Raw genomic sequence first — 21,337 nt, forward strand, 5'->3', positions numbered from 1 at the left:
TGCCCTCTGGGAGAAAGGCCGCAGTGAGGGTGTTTTAGGATAGAGAATCAGAGTGCAGAGTACTCTAACCACCAGGGGATGCTTGTGAGCCTGGCCAATCTTCTCCATTCCCACCAGCACAAACATACAATTCAGCTCCACAAATGAAAACTATCCACCTTTTGTTTTCCTCTGCCTTAGGAACCTGATGGTATTGACTACTTAAATCCAACACCCAGAACCAAGCGCTGCCTAACTCTTGAACCCCTGGCAGAGTGTACTGCTCCGCTTGAATTCTTTTGTTGAATTCCGCACCTCCACGTCTTTTCACTCTCCTTCCAAACCACTGCTGTAGGTGATACCTATGGGATGTTAGACTATGATGATGCCATTGACCAACAGATTAACTCAGGTGGTTATCTTCCATCACAGATAAATTAATCTTCCTAGAATGTTCCTGGAATGGAAGGAGATTCTTCGAGTTGGTCCTGGGTACATTCCACATCCCACGCATGCAAGTGAGAGTATTTCTGTCTTCTGGCTGGGCTCCTACTTTAACTGATCTTTCTACTCTTCTGGTATTGTTGTTCATCCTTCATTTTCAAAGAGGACCAATGACATCTCAGAGTGATGTCTTGACTTGAGGGTGAATTGGATTTAAGTGAGGCAGAGTTGCACAAAGTCATCAGTCTCAAGTCATCGAAGTCTAGTGGCAGAACAAAAATCAAGAGGCTTGGGATGCAGTGGATGACCTTGGTGTCTTCAGTGTCTGACCAAGGTCTAAGTGCTCCATAGTATCTGCTTCAGTCACCTTCACGGCCATTGGAACAAATTGTTCTCACCGGGCCATGCCATGAGGGAAATCTTCACATGCATGGGGTGGACATCCTCCTAACTCACTGATGAGTTTGAGGCCTGTTGGTTACCCTTGACCTGGTTTAACCAGTCTGCTGAGATGGGTGTGGCTGCTGTAGATGCTACTGCTTCGTGGAGCCACAGGTGAGAGTTGGGTGACCGGTTGGATACCAGTGATGGATGAACACCCCTGAAAAGGGCTTGGCATTGTATGGGATGTTCAGGAGGACTAGCACCTCTGGTGTAAGTGCAGAGAAGCTCCTCACTAGAGGGTAGGCCAGAAGTGATACCTTTTTTTCAGCCTCAGACAACTCATTAAACTATAAATTGTGCAAAAGAGCAATTCAGATCAGTAGAAGGAACATACTCACTGATGAAATCTTGTGTCCTTTATCTACCAAAGCATCCATAGATGCACTCTTTATCTGCTGACGTGTGGTCTGAGGCACCAATCAAATGGACTCTCACTAGTCTCAGAGAATACAAATAAGTAGAACAGAAAACCTTTAAGCCTTACACAAGACATAGACTGAAGCAGTCTCTGTTCTCAAGGAGTTTGTGTTCTATTAATGGAACACAACATGCACAGAGAGGTGTCCTCTGAGCTATTCCTTATATTTGGCATCCCATTTCCCAACTCAAAGTCTTTGTACAGACCTACCTCTTGCCTTCCTTGTTCACCTCTGTCTCTTGGAATGAATTCCTAGCTTCCTTCAAGGCTCAGTTCAGAGATCACTTCCTATTTATGACGAAAAATGTTGTCCATCTCCAGAGAAAGAACTGATGGAGTCTGAATGCACATCAAAACATACTTTTTTTTTTTTTTTTTGGTTTGTGTTTTCTTTTGCAACATGGCTAATATGGAAATGTGTTTTGCATGACTTTACATGTATAATCTACATCAAATTGCTTACCTTTTTGAGGGAGAGAGAGGAAGAGAATTTGGAAAATCTTTAAAAAGAATGTCAAACTTTAAATATATATATAAAATTAATTTATTTATTTTTAGTTTTCAAAATTCACTTCCATAAGATTTTGAGTTTTAAATTTTCTCCCCTTCCTTCTCCTCCCCCCTCCCCAAGATGGTGTGCAATCTACTTATACAGAATGTTAAACATTTTAAAAAATTTTTTTATTTTCTCTTCTGGTACTAGAAAGTCACCAAAGTCCAATTTCTCAGTATCCACTTCTGAATTTTAAGAGCCATCACTTTCACAATGTTCACTGCTAACCCTTGCCTTTCTCTTCCCATAGGCATCCTCACAGGCTGAATGGTGTGGATCAAGGTGCATAGGTATTGGGTTCCAGTGTGCTGGTTGTGGCATCCTGAGAGTATTTACAACAGGTTCATCCCAATCAGTGATGATAGTGGTGACTGGTAAATTTGGACCTACCAGAGCCATGTTGTCTACCTTCCTGTTGTCACTAACACCTTCTTTAGGAAATCACAAACTTACTCTGATATATACCTGAGTAAATAGGTACCATATACCAGATATGGGTAGTCTTTGTTATTCAGGCCTCCAAGTTCTAATTTTTTCACAGGGTGTAAAGATATTCTCAAATGTTTCTAATAAAATAATTGTAATATGGTGATAACTTGAGATCTATTGTCCAGAATAGCATTGCAGTCTTCTGGTAAGAGACTTTGAAAGGTCTAGATAAAATAGACCCATGACAAATTGATCATAAGGTCACTCTGGGCATCCGGGGTGACTTCCTTCCCTGGCCCCACCCCATAGGCTTTTCCGGTTGCTTGGGTCTATAAATTCAGTCTTTCATACACCAACTCTACTAGTTATCTTTCCTAGCTTTGTCTTGCTGGTGATGTTCCCATATGAGGATGTCACAGCCTTCATTTTCTTGGCCCTTTATCTTGCTGAGTGGAGGTCCTCATGATTTCACCTCTCAACAAGATTTGTGTGGTCTCCTGCCTTCAAATCTGTGTGATCAGTGGAGTTTTCTTGTTTTGCGTCTGTAGCTCGTATTCTAGAATTTGTCCCACAGGCAGTTACAGTTGAAGTTTTCTGAGGTGTACTCTTTACCCACTGTCCAAATGCTTTTATGTTTTTTTTTTTAAGCCATTACCTGTAAGTTGCACTTAGCAACTTATCCTTCAATGCAAAATTCTTTAGCTGTGCTCTTAAATCAAGCCATCCTTGTAGTTCTTCAGCCACTTGGGGCATTCTTACTACACGTATTGTACCAGGTTGTCTTACGAGTCTCAGTAGAAAGCCACCCACTCACGGCCCCAATTTAGAGGGTGATTCTCCTCCCTGCTAAGTGGTGCTGGTGAACTTAACAAATGCCATCTCAGCAGCTAGACCAGGTCATCAAATTACTCTATGGATGAATGATTGAATAAATCAGTGATGGAATAAGTGAATGAAAGAACAAGCATTTATTAAGCCAAGTACTATGTTAAGTGCTGAAGATACAAATACAAATACAAAAAACCCAACATGTTCCCTCATGGGAATTACACTTTAATAAAAGAAGACAAGGCATATAGGGGGAAGTCATAACTAGAGGTGGAAATATGCCTACATGTTTGTGTTGGGGGGGGGAGTGATGGCACAGCATGAATATAGCCCTGATGTAGTAATAACAGTGGATCAAGCTAGTTACAGTGAATGCTCACCAGTCAGAAGCCCAGGGGCCCAGGGCAGAGAGGGAGAGCGATGTTAGAGGTTGTGGCCAAGTATAGTTTAATAGTGTAGAATGAAAATGACCAGAGAGTAGCAAATCTCTCTTGCAAACATTTCTGATATGCAATTTCAGGCTTTTTTTGTTCTTAGAGATTACACAAATTGGATCCTCTGACACTTTAATCAAGTGCCACATTTTATCTAACTTAGGTATCCTTTAGTAGCTCTAATGCATATCTAGTTCAAACCTCTACTGGTTATTTCCAGGCAGACAAGTATCCTATTCTGAGAAGATTCCTAACTTAAGCCTATGATATCTGAATTGAGATAGCTATCCACAATTGAAGTTTCTCTCTCTGCCGTCAGGGATCTAGCTTTAGCCCTACCTATAAGTGAGATCTCCTTTTCCAATTTCAATAATCCTGTAAATCTCTCTGCCTGCAAGGCCTCTTATTCATTAAGACCTCCCCTTCTCCTGACCAACCACTCATCCTCAAGTGGGTAAAGTTCTGAATATTAATTCTCAGATGCTATTTCCCATTGTCATTACATCCGTTAATTTTAAATGATTCCATGGATATAGTAATTCACAGAGTACTTCCTGAGTGGTTTCTGCAGGCCCAATCTTACCATATATTACCTTGTAATCTCCTAACTCACATGCCTTTGCAATGCTCTTATAAAGTACTTATTTTTACTTTCTGCATTCACGCTTCGTATGGTTCTTCACGCCCATTATGCTATACTATATTTCAACCAAGTTAGTCCCCATTTTTTAGAAAAAGAGATTGTTCCACGATTGTAGTATTTGGAAAACCAGTAGTGCTCGATTAGCACTAGGCATGCAGTGATATACCACGAAAACACAATGAAGCTATGCTGTAAGCAAACATTTAGCAAGTATGCAAATTCGAGGCAATGTAACATTTACAGCAGTTGCATTCCTCTACCAACAATTGTTATATAACTAGGTCACAATACCCAATAAATCACATCCAATTGCATACGTATATTATCACATCAATAGATACCTAAGGCTATCATTAAAAGGATTAAAACAGATACTTCAAATTTATTATCATTTTATGCTTGCAGCAGATTGATCCTGAGAAAAGGGTTTACTAATTGGAGAGACTAATACCAGACCAAAAAAAATGGAAAACTTAATTATGTCTTTCATTAAAAAGAAAAAAGTGAATAAACACATTTTTTAAAAATTGAGCATTTTAAAAATAAAAGGCAAAATGAAGGACAACTAGGTGATATTGGACCAAGCTTCTGTTTGACTGGAAAAAAAGAAGAAAAAAGATATTTTGCAGAATGAGAGCGTCCAAGTGGCTTCAGTGACACTATACAGCTTGAAACAAGAATGTTAAATCCCAGATGAGCCTCCCATGTGTAACCACCAGGGGGAACTCCTGAGCAAGGCCAGGGGCCCTCTAGCTCCAGGCACTGCCAGCTTGGCTAGAGGGGGAGCCTGAATCCTGGAGCTCAGACCCACAGCACCTGTATGAAGTCCTCAACCTTCCCACCTTGGACCAGACTATCTTGAGCAAAGCCTGCTCAGCTGCACAACTCAACTGGTTCTTAGTCTTTTTTAAGAAAGGGGAAAAAAAGTCAGCCTCAGGTTCAAATTGGGACTCATGTAGTCCTCAGAGTTATAAAAATATTGGATTCGCTCTCTTACATTAGAACTACTCCCAGCTTAAACTGAGGGGAAACCAGTTGCCACCTTTAAAAGAACAGGGTCCAATCTCTCTCTCCAAAGCAATTCAATAACCAGTGGAAATTGCTTATTTTCTTAATCGAGTTTATTTTTTTTATGACAACACATTAAAAGACATAATCAAAATGAAATAGGGAAATGGAAATTCTTAATGCCTGCTGAAGCAGCTGAGGAGAGACAATGGAAAACCAGGAAGTGAAGGGATTAACAGGTAAATAGGGAAGCCCAGCTTCTCCCTGGAGGAAAGAAGGGAGAGGCAGAGGGTCACCATTTTGTCCTCCCAGCTTGCCCTTGGTTGTCAACAAATGTTCCAACTGGTCAATTGCCCCAGTGAATTACCTCCACTGTCCATCCTCTCCTGTCATCATTATTCCCCATAATGCTATACTGTGTTCTGACTGGACGTCAGTTCTGCCTGGTGACTCACCTTAAACAGTTGCTATGGCTTTGTCCTTCCCAGAAAAAAAGAAAACCCACCCACGGTCAAGGGCGAGACTATGAGAACTTGGGAAATGGCAATGTGATGCTGTGGAAAGAGCACTGGAAATGTAAGGACAGGGGTGCCTCTTGATCTGAGTTTTGAAGGAAACAAGGGATTCTAAAAGATATAGGTAAAAATATGTTTGAACCCTGGCCACTTTCTACCTGCATGACCTTGGGCCTGTCACTTAATCTTTCTTAACCAGTTTCCTACTGTCTAAAGTGAGGCATTTTGATTAGATGATCTCTCAAATCTCTACCAGGTTCAGATCTACGAGTCTCTGATCCCATGACTCAAAATAGGCCTTCTACATTGCAATAGCTCACAACCGCACCTCCCCTCAAGTTTATAAAAGTAGGGGCTCCCTGAAACTAGACCATCTACAAACTGACCTTCTGAGTATTCTTTACACATAACCCACCATCTCCCATCTCCATGCCTTTGCACTGGCTGTGCCCCATACCAGGAACATATTCTTTTTACCTCCATATCTTAGAATCCCTTGTTTCCTTCAAAACTCAGTTCAAGTGGCACCTACATTGCTCTTCCTGATCATCTGAGTTGCTGTTTTCCACTCTCCAAACTACCTTGTATTTATTTTGAATTTACATATATATACATATATAGTGTGCATATATTATACATGTGTATATATACATATATATGTGTGTGTATGTATACATTTATATGGGAAGCTAGGTGGCATAGAGGATAGAGTACTAGGCCTGTAGTCAGGAAAACTCATCTTCCTGAGTTCAAATCTGGCCTCAGATATTTACTAACTGTGTGACCCTGGGTAAGTCACTTAACCCAGCTTGCCTCAGTTTCCTCATCTGTAAAATGAGCTGGATGAGGAAATGGCAAACCATTCCAGTATCTTTACCCCAAATGAGGTCACAAAGAGTAAGACACAACTGAAACAACTGAACAACAGAGACATACATATACACATGTATTTTGTCTCCTCCCATAGAATGTAAGCATCTGGAGGCCAGGGACTATTTCATTTTTGTTTCTGTGTCCCTAGCAAGTAGCACAACCTTGAGCAAGTCATTTTATTGCTATGAGGCTTGGTTTCCATAAAACAAGGGTATTGAGATATATTTGGGGTTCTTAACTATTTTTATGTCATAGACCCTTCTGGTGACAGTCTGGTGAAGCCTATGAACTCCTTCTCACAATAAGGTTTTAAATCCTTAAAATAAAATATGAAGGATTCGAACAGAAACCAATTCTATTGAAATATAATTATCAAAATATTTTGTTAAAAACAAGTTTGTGGACCCTTGGACTAGGTAATCCCTTCCAATTTCACCATTCTGTAATTTTGTTTCCTCAGCAGTTTTAGAAAAGGAACATCAATCCTCCTTCATTAAAGGTGCCTCTACCTTATTGTGGTCTGCAGGTGATGCTGCATTCTCAAAGGTCATGCCAGTGGAGTGTGAGTTCTTTAACCTTATGAAGGTTAAAAGGGTTTGAATGTGAACCTCTTGCCAGAGGGCAACTGTTGTCTGAGGACCAGCTTGGATAAGCTCAGAGATGCTCATCACCAGGGTGACCACAGCATGATTAATATTTCAGATGCTGCAACTTTCAGAGCCTTTCTGAGTGTTTATGATTGTGATCTCCATTGGTGGACAGAGCTCTCACAATGTCAAAAATCACAGGTCCTTGAAGTATTGAAGTAAGTGTTAGTCCTACCTACCAGTCTATCATGGAGACTTTTTTGGGTTTTGGCCAGGAGACAGCAGTGGGATTTCAGATCATTGGTTCCTACAATGTGCTATATTTCCAGGATGGAAAGTCCACCCCTCCAATACAGACCAGCAACTCCATAACTAAATTTAAAAAAAAATCAAAAGTGCTATGCAAATGCAGAATATCATTATTATTATCATAATCAAGAAAGACATACAGGGAGAATGAGAGAGTCAGGGACACAGGTATGATAGGGAATGTACAAAGAATCACAGCTACCAAAGAAGTGAACAGAGGGAATTAGTGACATTCATCTCTGAAACAGAAACAAACACAAGTTACTTAAGCTAAGACATCTGTTTTACGAGGATGTGATGTAAAATTTAGTAACAATAACATTCTTGTTTAGTAACAAGAAACAGGGAAGTTCTCTTAAAGCATGTACACATGCACATATACCCCTCAACATTTTTTTCCTGTGAAATATAGAAATGATATAAATAATATAAATATTTTCTTATATTTCTTATCTATATAAATTATTCTCTTTTGCCCTAAATGCTGTACATGTGAGGTAGAAAAAAAAATACCCTGTCTGAGTTTCTCTTAAAGCGCCAGAATGAGAAAAGCAATCCCCTTAGTTGGGAGAGTTCCAGTGTGCCAATTCAGAGGCAGAGACAGGCACGACAGAGGGAAACGTGAGAAAGGATGTTAACATGTAGGGAGAGAGCGTCACCAACAACTGCTTTAAGTGTATTTTAGTGCCTATCCCTCGGCCGTCACTTGCCTGTTGCTTACAAGTCAGCCTGACGTCCATCTTGTTTATTATCACTGTGCCCTTATGGGCTGTTCCTCAGCCTTCCCCACTAATTCTATTTGGGGATGGGGTCATCCATCATCATAGTAGCAGCTCAGAAGGAGTGTGATGAGAATGGATGGGGATAGGAGCACCAAGCATCTCAACTCCCTTTTCTGATCCCACCCTTCCAAATCATAAACTTCAGGTGACTGGCTGATGAGGTGAAACAGGACGTGGGGCTTTTGATGGGTTGGATGGAGCAAGAGGGAACCCTGATCTGGAAACCTGTGAACAGTGGAGGAGGGTGAGAGGTACATGTTGAGAAATAATCTGTGTAGACTTTTCCCCTGGTGGAGAAAAAACATAAAAACCTCGTACCCCTCAGCCTCTCCTCTCCTCAGCTCATGTTACTGGTTGGTTAATTGACTTCTACCAATAGTGTCCATCTACTTCAAGATCTCATTGAGTAGTTTCTGGGAGCCTTGGAAGCTATTTCTGCTTACTGTTTCATCCCATCCTCCCAAACATCCAACCACCCAACTGCTGTCACATGGCAGGACTTTGGCTCCTGGATTCTCCAGAGTAGGCCACCAGGACAGAAGCCCTTCTGTTTCTTGTCATGGAAGTTGCTTTTCTAGGTGGTATCAAGTACATTTTAGATGCTTCTGCTCCTCTTAAGGATTACATTAATTTCCTGGCTTCAACCAGGGCTGGAATCTCCATGGGTGTGTATGTGTGGGTGGGTGGGTAGGGGAAAATGAGAAAAAGAAGAGGAGAAAGAAACTGACCTGGCCTTCCTTTTCAGAGGGTCAGGTACTTCCCACTTCCCTAAAGCCAATCTGAGAGAAGTGAGCATACACGCAACCACATAAACATTTCAAGGTCCTAATTCTGGGTGAATAACTTCCCTCAGCTTATTGAGTGGCTCTTAATCTGTTGTGGCATAAGATAGATGTGCGTATGATTTCTGTCTTTCTATCTCTCTCAGTTAACATCACATGATTAATATCTACTGGGTGAAGAAAATGAGGAAACCAATAGCAAGGTAATTCATAGGCTTCAGAGCTCGAGGAGACCTTAGAGGTCATTTAGTCCAACCCGTTCATGTTACAGATGAGGAACCTGAAACCCAGAAAGGGGCAGTGATTTGCCCACTGTCATACAGGTAACAAGAAACCGAGTATGGATCTGCACCCAGGTCCTCTTAACTCTAAATCTAAGACCCCTTCCTCTCTACAAGTCTGCCTCTCCTATATCACTCAATCTAAATAAGAGCTTTTGCCTTGATTGTGGCCATTAGTAAGTGAAGGATATTTGCAACTGGCATCAGGGTGCCTAACTTAGCCAAAGTTCTCACATACTAACAACTGATCAGGTTAAAAAGCTTGAGAACAAAAACAAAAGTAGAACTTGTGAATTAGCTGTTTTGCCCATTAGGCTGTGAGCTCCTTGAGGGCAGGGACTATCTTTTGCCTTTTTTTTTTTTTTTAGTATCTCCAGCACTTAGCACAGTGCCTGGCACATAGTAGGTACTTAATAAATGTTTATTGATTAATTAATTGACTTGCTCTACACGTCAGACTGAATGAGTGTACACACACATACATCACACACACACCTGCATATATAAAGTCACTCTTGCTCCATCACACTCATGCATACTCCCATTAAATATAAGTTCCCATTCCCCAGTGCCTCACACATGATATGCATTTAATTCACATTTACATTTGAGGTTTGGACCAGTGCTGTTACAATAGTAACTGGCCTTACTGAGCCTCAGCTGCCTCAATTGATGCAGCCCAGAACCCATAGTAATTTAATTTTTCAGGAGAGGGTTCGCCACTTTTGCCTGCTTTAGCTCTGGGCTGGGAGCTAGACCTCTCCAAGACAAATCTCCAATGTACACTCTCCCCCTCCCTCTCTGGTAACACATGAGAAAACAAGGCCTAAGTACAAGGAAATGTTAAGGTCATTCTACTTCCCTAGAGAGAGTCTACAGGATTCCACCTTCATTGGGAAAGCTCGGGAGAGAAAAGTCAGCATTCATCTTTCAACAGCATGGCACAGTAGGGAAAGTGCTAAGAGGACCTGGGTTCAAATCCTATCCCTGCCATTTTGTGACTTTGAGCAAATAACTGAATCTCTCTGGGATTCAGTTTTCTCATCTTTAAAATGAGAAGGTTGGACTAGATGACCTCTCATGTTACTTCCAGGCTTAAATCTATAACTTCTAAAGACAATACATCACAGAAGATAACTACCCATGGTTTCCCATCACATACCCCAAGGTGCCACCATCAAAGATGGCCACCAGGTGTCTGGGCACTAAGGTATTTATCTTCCTTGGAGTCGTTATGAAATGGGGCTGTTGATCAGAGGAAGTATGTAGAAATAATCTTTTTAAAATAAAATTAGATTTAGGGGCAGTTAGGTGGCACAGTGGGTAGAGTACCAGCCTTTGAGTCAGGAGGAGCTGAGTTCAAATCTGGCCTCAGACACATAACACTCACTAGCTGTGTGACTCTGGCCAAGTCACTTAACCCCAATTGTCTCACCAAAAAAAAAATTAAAAATTAGATTTTTTTGTGTAGGTGATTTCCAGTTTGGAGGTTGTTCAAGGCCAGAGGCAATTCCTGTTATCCAGGGCTCTCTCCTCAAAGTTTGGGTGGTATAGTAGGAGATCAAACCAGGTCCCTGGCAAGGTCACCAGAAGGTGAAAGGATGTAGTATAACATTATTGCAAATCCAGCTAATGATGCTTGAGGAAGGCATTGACTCATCCCAGCCATGCTCTCCTTTCTTTCCCATCAGCAACTGGCTTCCTTTCCTTCCTCAGTATAGAATTGTATCCCAGTATGACATTTTCTCATAACTAGACTGAACTTTAGGGGTCATCTAGTTCTGAACAGGAACATTTTCTACAATATCACTGGCAAGTGGTCATTTACCTTGTACTGACAGGGTGCTCACCTTCCAAGGAAGCCACTTGTGGATCAGGAATTTTTTTCCTGATGTGGGTGGACTTTTTTTTTAGAAAGAGCCCAGAACTCAGGTATCTGTAACTGAAACCTCCCTTGGCATAATGTCAACTTCCATTGACTTCCAGTATTTGCAGTCCACTAAGATATTCAGTGTCCTCTTTGCATCTTGCATCTAATACGGCTAAAATCTCCCTCTCTGTGTCTTCTACCCAATTCTCTCAGTTCAGCCCTCTGGGGGTTCTCCTGACTACTCAAGCTCCAACTCTAACTCATTCTAGACATGAAGAGGGAAAAGCGTCCTCCCCTTTCCCCTTGCCACCCTTATCCTCCTTATTTTTTCCCCTTCTCTCTAGTCTTTCCAACCTCATTTCATTATACTATCTCCCAACTAATGAAATGGGATACTTTGGCGCATCACGGACACTGACACACGGTAGACCTTGAGGTCCCATGTGTCGTCATTCCTCCTCAACAAGTTTTGAGCATGGAGATTATGGAGGAATTAATGGTTGCAGCCAAGGTAGAAAGAGGAAGGAAGGTGTAGGGAGTGGGCAAGCATACATCCAGGTGCACACACTTGACAGTGCGGTTGTGGGTGGTCAGTGTGGTTAGAGTGGAAGCTGGGCCAGTAGGACTGTATAACCGGTCGGGAATGTCTCTAGTCCATCTCAGCATCCTCAGGCTGGGGAACCCGGACCTACTGCTTACATGTGTAGGCCAACTCCTCCTGTACACACTGCTGGCATTCAACATAGCAGCACCACTGCACGTGGCAGTGGCAAGAGAAGGCCACAAGCCGGCTCTGGGTGTTGTAGCCCCGACCGCAGCACAGACTGTCGCAGCTGGCCTCCCGGGAGCAGGCCCGCCCTGCTGTGCCTGGAGAGTACTTGCCGGGCCGGCAGAAGCTAGGCGAGTCGTCGATGTACACCAGGTCGCCGGGCCGAGGGGCCGTGCCTTTGGCTGGGCGACTGGACCTCGGGGGTGCCCACAGCTCTAGGCGCCCCAAGGCTTCGTTGGTGGTGCTGGAGACCTTGACGGCGGAGTCATAACGTAGCTTTAGCAATTGGCCCGTCTCCCGGAAGGGGGAGAGCTGCTTCCAGCAGGTCCTCACGGCACAGGAGCCAGAGACGCCATGACATTTGCATGTGGTCTTCAGACCATTCCTCACAGCCTGGGTGGGAAGGGAGAGAGAAGAGCCCCTGTTAGCTTGGGCCAGGGCTTGGGGGGGGTTACCTCTCCCACTGATGGAACCTCCCTCACCTTCCTCCTCTGTCCTAACGCACCCTCCTATATCCCCCTAACGTTCTCTGAATAAATCATATTGCCATTCTCCAGAGCTTGAGCAATGAGAGAGACTAGGGAAGAAAATGGAGGAAAGAAAGATAGAGGGAAAAGAGAAAGGAGAAACTCCTTTCAAGGCTCAGCTCAGGTACCTCCTCCTCCAGGAAGCCTTTACTGATCTCTTTTGTTGGTGGTGGCCTCCTTCCTCAACTTACCTTATATGTTAACATATCCCTCAGGGGAATGTAAGCTCCTTGAGGCCAGAAACTTCTTTCATTCATAGAATTACATATTTAGAGCTGGAAGGGATTGTAGAGGTCATCTGGTATAGTCTCCTCATTGAACAGATGACCCTTGAGAATGGCAAAATGACCTTTTCAAGGTTACAGAGGTAGTAAGTATCAGAACTAGGATATTGAGCCCAGTTCACAGGGTCATAGATCTTTAGCAAGAAGGAATCTCCAAAGTCATCTAGTTCAACATCCTTATTTTAAACACCAGGAAAGTTAAGTGACTTGCCTGAGGTCATACAGGTACTAAGGGTCAGAGGTGAGATTTGAACCCAGCTTCTCTGCCTCCAAATCCAGGGCTTTTTCTATGGCACCATACTGTTTCTCTATTGTCTCTCTGTCCCCAGTGCCTAGTGCAGTGCCACGTGTATAGTAAGTGCTTAAGGAATGCTTGTTAGGCTAAGTTAGGCTCGGTGGAAGAGGGTCCTGCCAATAGGTCTTGATGCCCAGCTGTTCGGTTCTGTGCTCAGGGGAGACTGAGGCTGCCCTGTGGGGGGATGCCCACCTTGATACCCATGTTGGTGTTGTGGGCATCCATCCGGGCGCGAAGGTCCTTGCTTCCCTTCTTGGGCCCCAGGAAGTTGCTGAGGAATTTGGTGCTGTATTTGAGGTTGTCCCCACACACACCCCACTGCCAGGCCTGCCGGTTCTCCAGGTCCGGGGAGTCATCACAGGTACAGCGTTCCATTCGGCCTGCACTGCAGGCCCGGGCCAATGCATGGGTGAGGGCCGCTGAGGATACTGCATATAGGAAGGCCGTCTCCTTGAAACCTGCACCAGAAAGGGAGGAAAGAGGCAGGAGCAAAGAGAGAGAAAGAGGAAAGGCTGAGGTCCTAACAGTGAATACTGTTTGGCCCTCTTGGGGCCCTGAGTGACAGCAGAATGTTATAATCATAGACTATCAGAGTAGTGGTAGATTGCAGAGATCTGGCACAGCTAGCCAAACAACTGGTCAATCAATAAATATTTATGTGCCAGACTTTGTGCTAAGTGCTCGGGATACAAAAAGAGGCAAAATACAGTCCCTGTCCTCAAAGACCTCCTAATCTAGTGGGTGAGAAGCAAGTAAAAAAAAAATGTGTGAACAAGCTATCTACAGGATAAATAGGAAATAATTAGCAGAGGGAAGGCACTAGAATTAAGAGGGGTTGGGAAAGGCTTCCCAGACATGGGGGACAGTCTCATTTTACAGTGACCCAGAGTGGGAGGGGCTTGTCCGTGGTAGAACAGCAAGTTAGCAAGAGTTGGGGCATGTGAGACCCCAACTAGAACACTGAAAATGCTTCCCTGTCACCCATCTCCTCTGCTCTTGAGACATGACATAGACCGAATGTGCAAATTCCATCTCTCCAGGGTTTTGGGTTCAAAGAGAAAGTATTTGAATGTAAACCCGGGAAAGATGGAATAACAGCCATAAGTAGAGTCACTACTGGTCCAGATCTGCCATTGGAGGTTCCTTCCAAAGCTCTCTGTCTTCTACTTTGGCTCTGATATTCTTTTTTTTTTTTTTTGGTTAGGCAATGGGGCTAAGTGACTTGCCCAGGGTCACACAGCTAGTAAGTGTTATGTGTCTGAGGCTGGATTTGAACTAGGTCTTCCTGAATCCAGGGCTGGAGCTCTATCCACTGCACCACCTAGCTGCCCCTGGCTCTGATATTCTCGAGGCTTGAAGGTTGAGAGGCAGTCCACCCCCCTGCCACCTCTTCCAGGAAGCCTTCCCTGATTCCTCCTGCATTGGTAAAGCTCTTTCTTCTTATACCACTTTTATTTTAAACAACTTGTCTGCATGGAGCTTTACCTATGTTTATGTCTTATCCTCCTACTAGACTGTAAGCTCTTGGAGGGAAGGGAGATTGCCTTATAATTATACTTTGTATTTCTGTCTTAAAATTGCCTTATAATTATACTTTGTATCTTTGTATACAAAGTATACTTTGTATCAGCACTTAAGTATGATCTGCACATGATAGGTACTTAACAAATTTAAAATTTTAAATAATAACTAAATTTTAATTGAATTAATTTATTAATAAATAGGTCCAGCTAATTATCAAGTTGCTTAATTTAATTGAACAATAATTAAATTTTAAGTAATAACTGTTAATTTTAAATTAAAGTTGAAAGAACTTCACTGGCCTTCTTGTTCAACCCATCTTAAAAGAAGTCCCTGTCAAAAATGGGAATCCAGTATGGGTACCTATCAACTGGGGAACGGCTGGACACATTTTGGCATCTAAATGTATTATTGTGTTGTAACAAATGATGAAAAAGATGATTTCAAAGAATCTTGGGTAGCATAAACTGATGCAGAGTCTTATGAGCAGAATTAGGAAAACAATTTATACAAGGACTACAACCCTATAATTAAAAATACCTTTGAAAGACTTAAGAATGATCAAAGCAATTACCAACCATGTCTCCAGAGGACCCGCAAAGGTAAAGTATCTCAAGTACCTTGTATATGAGAGGTAAGATATTTAAGGTACAGAAGGAAACATATTTTTTGAAATGACCACTAAATGGATTTGTTTTTCTTGACTATACTTATCTGTCACAAGTGGTTGGTATTTTTCTTTGTTTGTAATTGGGGTGAAGAGTTAGCAATAGTGATGTAAAAAAAAAAGGCCATTGAAAACTTTCTTTTAAATGCAGAGAGGAATAGAAGAGAATTCAGAAGGAAGTACAGACTAACAGGGCAGTTTTGAAATTAACACACGGACTTTATTATGCACTTTTAAAAAAGTAAGTGATGAAGATTCATGGTTTCTTACACAATCCTCTTTTTGAATTCTGCTATATGTATGTAAATGCTTGTTTTATTGGTGTTTAAATTCAGAATTTTAAAAAATTAAAAAATAATTAATAGATTTGGGAAAAAAAGAATGGGAATTGAAATAGGGGATCCCTCTGAGATTACTTTCCATTTAAAAAACATATGTATATATTCTACCTTCTACAGGAAGCCTTCCCTAACCCCTCTTAATTCTAGTGATTTCTCCCTTTGAAATGATTTACTATTTATCCTGTATATAATTTTCTTTGTATATATTTGTATCTGTGTGTTGTCTCATCCATTAACTGTGAGCTCCTAGAGGGCAGGGATTATCTTTTGCCTCTTTTTGTACATTGCTTAGCACAATGCCTGGCACATAGTAGGCACCTAATACATGTTTATTGAATGAATGTGTATATGTATATATATATATATACATACATATTATATGTATTATATACATATATTTATATATGCATGAATACTATTGTACGTATGTACATACATCCATATAAAGATATTTACATACACATATATACAGTTTCCTTTGTCCCCTATGCCCATCATTCTCATTCTTATCATTCCACTTGTGTTATTACTCCATTTAAATTAATACTCTGGTATCCTAGAAAAACTATTAGACTGAGATTCACTGACTGAAATCACAGGATATCAGAGCTTTAGAGATAATCTGGTCCAATCCCTTAATGTTACAGAGGAGAAAACTGAAGCTCAGAGAAGAGAAATGATTTGTCCAAAGTCACACATACATATACACACATGCATGTATATATATGTACACACACATGTGCATGTATATATAATACATATATAACACATATATGTTTATATGATTGCAAATAAGTATGCAATATGACATAGAAATATTATATGTAACATTATAATTACATAATGTTTTAAGTCTAAATGTTATTATCCCCCCAATATACTTATTTTTCAGAGAAGGAAACAGAAGCTCAGAAAGGGTATATTACTTGTTCAAGGATAAGCAGTCTTACAATAATATAATAATTATTATATTACAACATGCAATATTGTATATTATAATATAATCATTGTAAGCATCATATAATACGTTGTTATATATGAATATACGTGTTGTATTACACAGTTATTTGCGTGCCCTTCCTCCATTAGAATGTGACCTTCTTGAGGGCAGGGACCATGTTTTTACCTTCGTTTGGATTCTTAGCACTTAACACTGTACCTAAGTGCTTTAAAAAATTCTTGTTGATTGGCTGAAGGAAGCATTTACCTCTTTTCAGGAGCGCTGTTCTCCCCTCCAGACTACAGTTCCAGCGCTCGTGGCGGAACTGGGCCTGGCACTCAAGGACACCCAGGTGCACAGCATCATACAGGGTCTCAGCTAGGCCTGGCTCCCGCCGACATAACTGCTTTTGCTTACGGGAAAGCTTCAACAGGTCACACTGCTTCAGGTGGGCTCTGCTCTGCAGGGGAGCCGTGGCTGGGCCCAGTCCTGGGAAAGGAGTCAGAGCTTCTCTTCCTGTCAGGCTAGTGGGAGCCGGGGCGGGGGGGGGGGGGGGGGGGGGGGGGGGGGTGGTAAAAAAAACAAAAAAGCTTGGTTAAGTCCGATGAGGAGAAGGGAATGAGTGGAGTGGCACCAGTCTGGGGACACTGGGCAGTGGTGGCCTTGTGGAAAGAGCCTTGGAGCATAGGTTCGATTCCCTGCATTGCCACTTCTTAGCTGCTTAGACTTGGGTAAGTCATTAAATCTTGCTAAGGTATACATCTGCTCTCTGAAAAGTATGTGTGTGTGTGTGTGTGTATTTGTGTGTGTAATAATACTTAGATTTAAAGAATTATATAAATGTAGAGTACCAGCATTGAGGGTAGTAGATAGAGATTTAGCCTTGGAGTCATAAAGACTTGGGCTCAAATTCCTTCTTTTGACACCCACTAGCTTAATGACCATTAACCTTTTGTGCCTGAGACAACCCTCTAAGACAATAAGTTACAGATGAGTTGCCAATATGCATTGGAGGATGTTCCACTCTAAGAGTTCCTTATATTGATGAAAGCATAGGTCCAGCCTCCTAAAATATTATCATGGCTGAGATGGAATGGACTTCCCAAAGAATAAGCTTCAAACCTAGTGGTCTGTTACTTCTGAAAGTATTAGTCCTTTGCAACCCAGGCTCTTGATGCCTTTCTCAATGTAGAACATTTATTTGTCAAGTTCCTTTTCCACCATGTTCGTCTTGATCCTTTCCCTCTCAGGGTGTCTTCCCATTGCACAGATGAGAAGACTGAGATTTAGGGAGTGAAGATAATTTGTGCAAGGACACACCTTGGCTGTAGAGACAGAACTAGAACACTAACTCAAACTGCGTCTCCTCACTGAGGTCAGATTTGATTAGGCCAAAGTCATGATGTTATTAAACTGGGAGAGACAGTAGAAAGAACTCTGGAATGGGAATCCATTGACCTAGGTTCTGGTCCTTGCTCTGCCCCTAATTAGCTATATGATTTTGAGCAAGTCACTTCCATTTTCTGGGTTTCAGTTTTCTTTTCCAGATTATCTCTAAAGGCCCTTTCAGAACTGACAACCTGTGATTCAAGTCCACTGAAACTAAGTCTAGTAGCCTTTCCAGAATGTCAGAGTATCAATATAAGTGGAGTAAGAACAGGAGAAACAATATAAGTGAGAACGGTAAGAACGAGTGTGATAGGCTTAAGGGAAAAGGAGACTGTTTCTTGAAGGCTGGAGATAAGGTTAGATATATGACTTCTAATGGTCTAATAATTGCTTGTATTCCCCAGCTAGGCTCCTTGAATGTTGGGATCTGTCTTCTTATGTGCTTCCTCTCCCTTTCCTCCATAATGCCTAGTACAGTACTGATCACACAGTGGGCCCTCAATAAGTTCTGACATGAATAACTGAATTGACCTCCCTGGGTCTCAATTTTCTCATTTGTAAAATATGGACAAATAATCTTTATGATATCTCCCTCACAGAGTTGTTGTAAGAAAAGGGTGTGTTAGGAAATGTTTAATAATTAACTTGTACACTTTTAAGGCTAATCTGCATAATTAACATTATCTCTATCACTTTTAAAAGTCTAGACAATGAATAAAACAATAAATTAAGCCTTGATTTATAGTCTTTTTGGTATAAATGCCTACACTGAAAATTTAGCAATCAGTTCAATGGATTTGAGCTGGCTCCCTCTGATTAATGCACCTGGAGAAATGTGAAAATATTTTTATTATCATTTTATTTGTAGCAGCTTCTACAAGATGATTCATCTCTGTGGGAGCTGGAGGAAACCTGAGGGCTGTCACAGGGGAAACCAAGTCCTCAGGATATTGAAAGCAAGACTACCTGAATGCCATGAGTTCACGTGAGAGATCAGGAGATATGGTGAGAGGCATGCAGGCATGCAGCTTGGCCCTTCCTCTTTTTGCTTTTGCAAGCGTTTTGCCCTGTATTGCCTGATGCTCTAGAATATCCAGTTCCCATTCTATATAACCCTTTGCAAAACTTAAATGAGTTTTAATAAAATCATGAGACCTCTGAAAAGGTACTTGTCTTTTAAATGAGACTGGTGGATAGAGAGAGATTACCCAGTCAAGAAGGTGGGAGGTGGGAGTTAGGTGTTCCCAGGGAATTCCTCCCTTTCCCCCTTAGAGCATGCTTAGAATTTTCATTGCTGGTTCCAATGACCATGTGGGCGCTGTGGGGCCTCTGTCCAGCTATGTGGTGGCCTGGAGCTGAAAGAATTTTAGCATGATGTAGCCCCATTTGGGGAAGCTAGAGGGTGCAGTTGATAGAGCACTGGATCTGGAGTCTAGAAAATCTAAGTTCAAAATCCAACCTTTGACACTTACTAGGTATGTTACTCTGGGCAAGTCACTTAACCTCTATTTGCTTCAGTTCCTCCTCTGTAAAATGGGGACACATTGGAGAAGTAAATGGTAAACCACTTTAGTATTTTTGCCAAGAAAACCCCATGGACAATATCCGTGGGGTCACATAGAGTTGGACACAACTGAACAATTGAATAACAACAACAAAGTCCCATGACAGCCTCAGGAGGGACAGGTGCTGCCATCAGTCAAAGGAAGACACAACTTTTGGCTCAGTCTCTTGGCTTTGATCCTTCCACGTGGCAAGGAGTACGCTTTGTCCCTAGACTCCCGTGAAAGAGGTGGTGACACAGGGAGTACTCATTTCGCTCCCCAAAGGGGAGCGTAGACTCAACAAAGCAAGCTTGCGCCAGGGCTTCTGGCCGCCATTTGTGTTTTATGTTTCCTTTCTTGAATAATTGACTGAATACATTTCACCAGGTGGACGTATCTAGGTTTTGAGGTGACTTGTCAATTTAAGAGGTCCAGGGGTCCAGATAGCTACCAAGAGTGTTTTCCAAGGTGAAATGGTAAATGTTCTGATAACTGGCCATTGTTCCCAGATGGCTCCAGAGGAGAAAGTGAGGCTGGTGACTTTGCACAGCCTCCCTCACTTAAATCCAATTCACTTGCAAGTCATGGCATCATCTTCCTGATGTCATGGTCCGCTTGGACAAACCACAACAAAGATTAACAGTCCTGAAGATGACTTTGTATTCTGATGAGATTTGAGTATTAGCCTCGGTGCTTGTAACAGTATTGATAAGTTGTTACTGAATCCTATTCTGTTCACTCATGCTTGTGTTTTTTATATTTAGCATTTCTTGAGTGGTAGGAATAAACAATCTATGTAATTTATATTATATGCTGAGTATCTTTTATTACTTATCCCTCCTCTAGAGGCTCTAGAAATAAAGTGTAACCTAAAATTGCTTCTGGAGAATTGGGGGGAAGATGTAAATGAGCTGAAGAGTGTAAAAACAAGGGCCCTAAGCCCTCTCAATATAGGAGGACTACTCCATAACTGAATCTAGGCCAATGACATGTCCGAATCCAGAGCAGAGAAGTATGAGTACTCCAGTCCCTTGGGCTCAGAAGAAGTTCCTCAAGATTAAATATTGTTGGCTAAAGCCATGTTGAGATTTCAATCATTTTTAAAAATAGCTAACATTTATAGACCACTTTAAGGTTTGCAAACTGCTACTAACATATTCTATCTCATTTGACCTTCACAACAACTGTGTGAGGTAGATGTGATTATGATCTCTATTTTGCAGAGAAGGAAACTGAGCTAGAAGCAGGATTCAAACTTAGGACATCAGGACTCCAAAACCAGTGCCTGATCTTGCTGTGCCATCTAGCTGCCTCTCGATATTTCACAGCGATATCCCATTTTCTTTCCATACTCCTAGGTGCTGCAATAGATAGGGTATTGGGTTTGGAGTCAGGAAGACTTGTCTCAGACATCTGCTGGTTGTGTGATCCTGGGCAAGTTACTTACCTTCTGTCTACCTCAGTTTCCTCAACTGTAAAACAGATATAATAATAGTATCTACCTCACAAGATTGTTATGAAGATTAAGTGATGTAACATATGTAATGTGCTTTCTAAACCTTAAAGTGCTATATAAATGTTTGGTATTATTTGTTGTTGTTCAGTCATTTTTCAGTCCTATCAGAGTCTTCGTGACCCCATTTGGGGTTTTCTCAGCAAAGATATTGGAGTGGTTTGCCATTTCCATTTCCAGTTCATTTTACAGATGATGAAACTTAGATAAACAGGGTTAAGTGACTTGTCCAGGGTCACAGAGCTAGTATGTGTCTGAGGTCAGATTCTAACTCAGGAATTTGAGTCTTCCTGACTCCAGAGCCAGCTCTCTATCCACTGTATCACCTAGTTATCCCATTATCATTATTATGTTAATATTAATATTGA

General features: G+C 41.7%; 1 protein-coding gene across 1 annotated transcript in view; it reads right to left on the reverse strand.

Annotated features, from left to right (window-relative positions):
• Window positions 1-11,591: 11,591 nt before the first annotated feature.
• WNT9B (Wnt family member 9B) overlaps window positions 11,592-21,337 on the reverse strand; it is a 44,022-nt gene continuing 34,276 nt past the window's right edge. Inside the window, 3 exon segments of the mRNA XM_027872965.1 lie at window positions 11,592-12,341; window positions 13,247-13,512; window positions 16,791-17,047. Of these exon segments, the coding sequence (XP_027728766.1) occupies window positions 11,868-12,341; window positions 13,247-13,512; window positions 16,791-17,047 (997 nt within the window). The 3' untranslated portion in view covers window positions 11,592-11,867.

Source organism: Vombatus ursinus, unplaced genomic scaffold, assembly GCF_900497805.2.
Source record: "Vombatus ursinus unplaced genomic scaffold, bare-nosed wombat genome assembly UNPS02014801.1, whole genome shotgun sequence".
NCBI classification, from domain to species: domain Eukaryota; kingdom Metazoa; phylum Chordata; class Mammalia; order Diprotodontia; family Vombatidae; genus Vombatus; species Vombatus ursinus.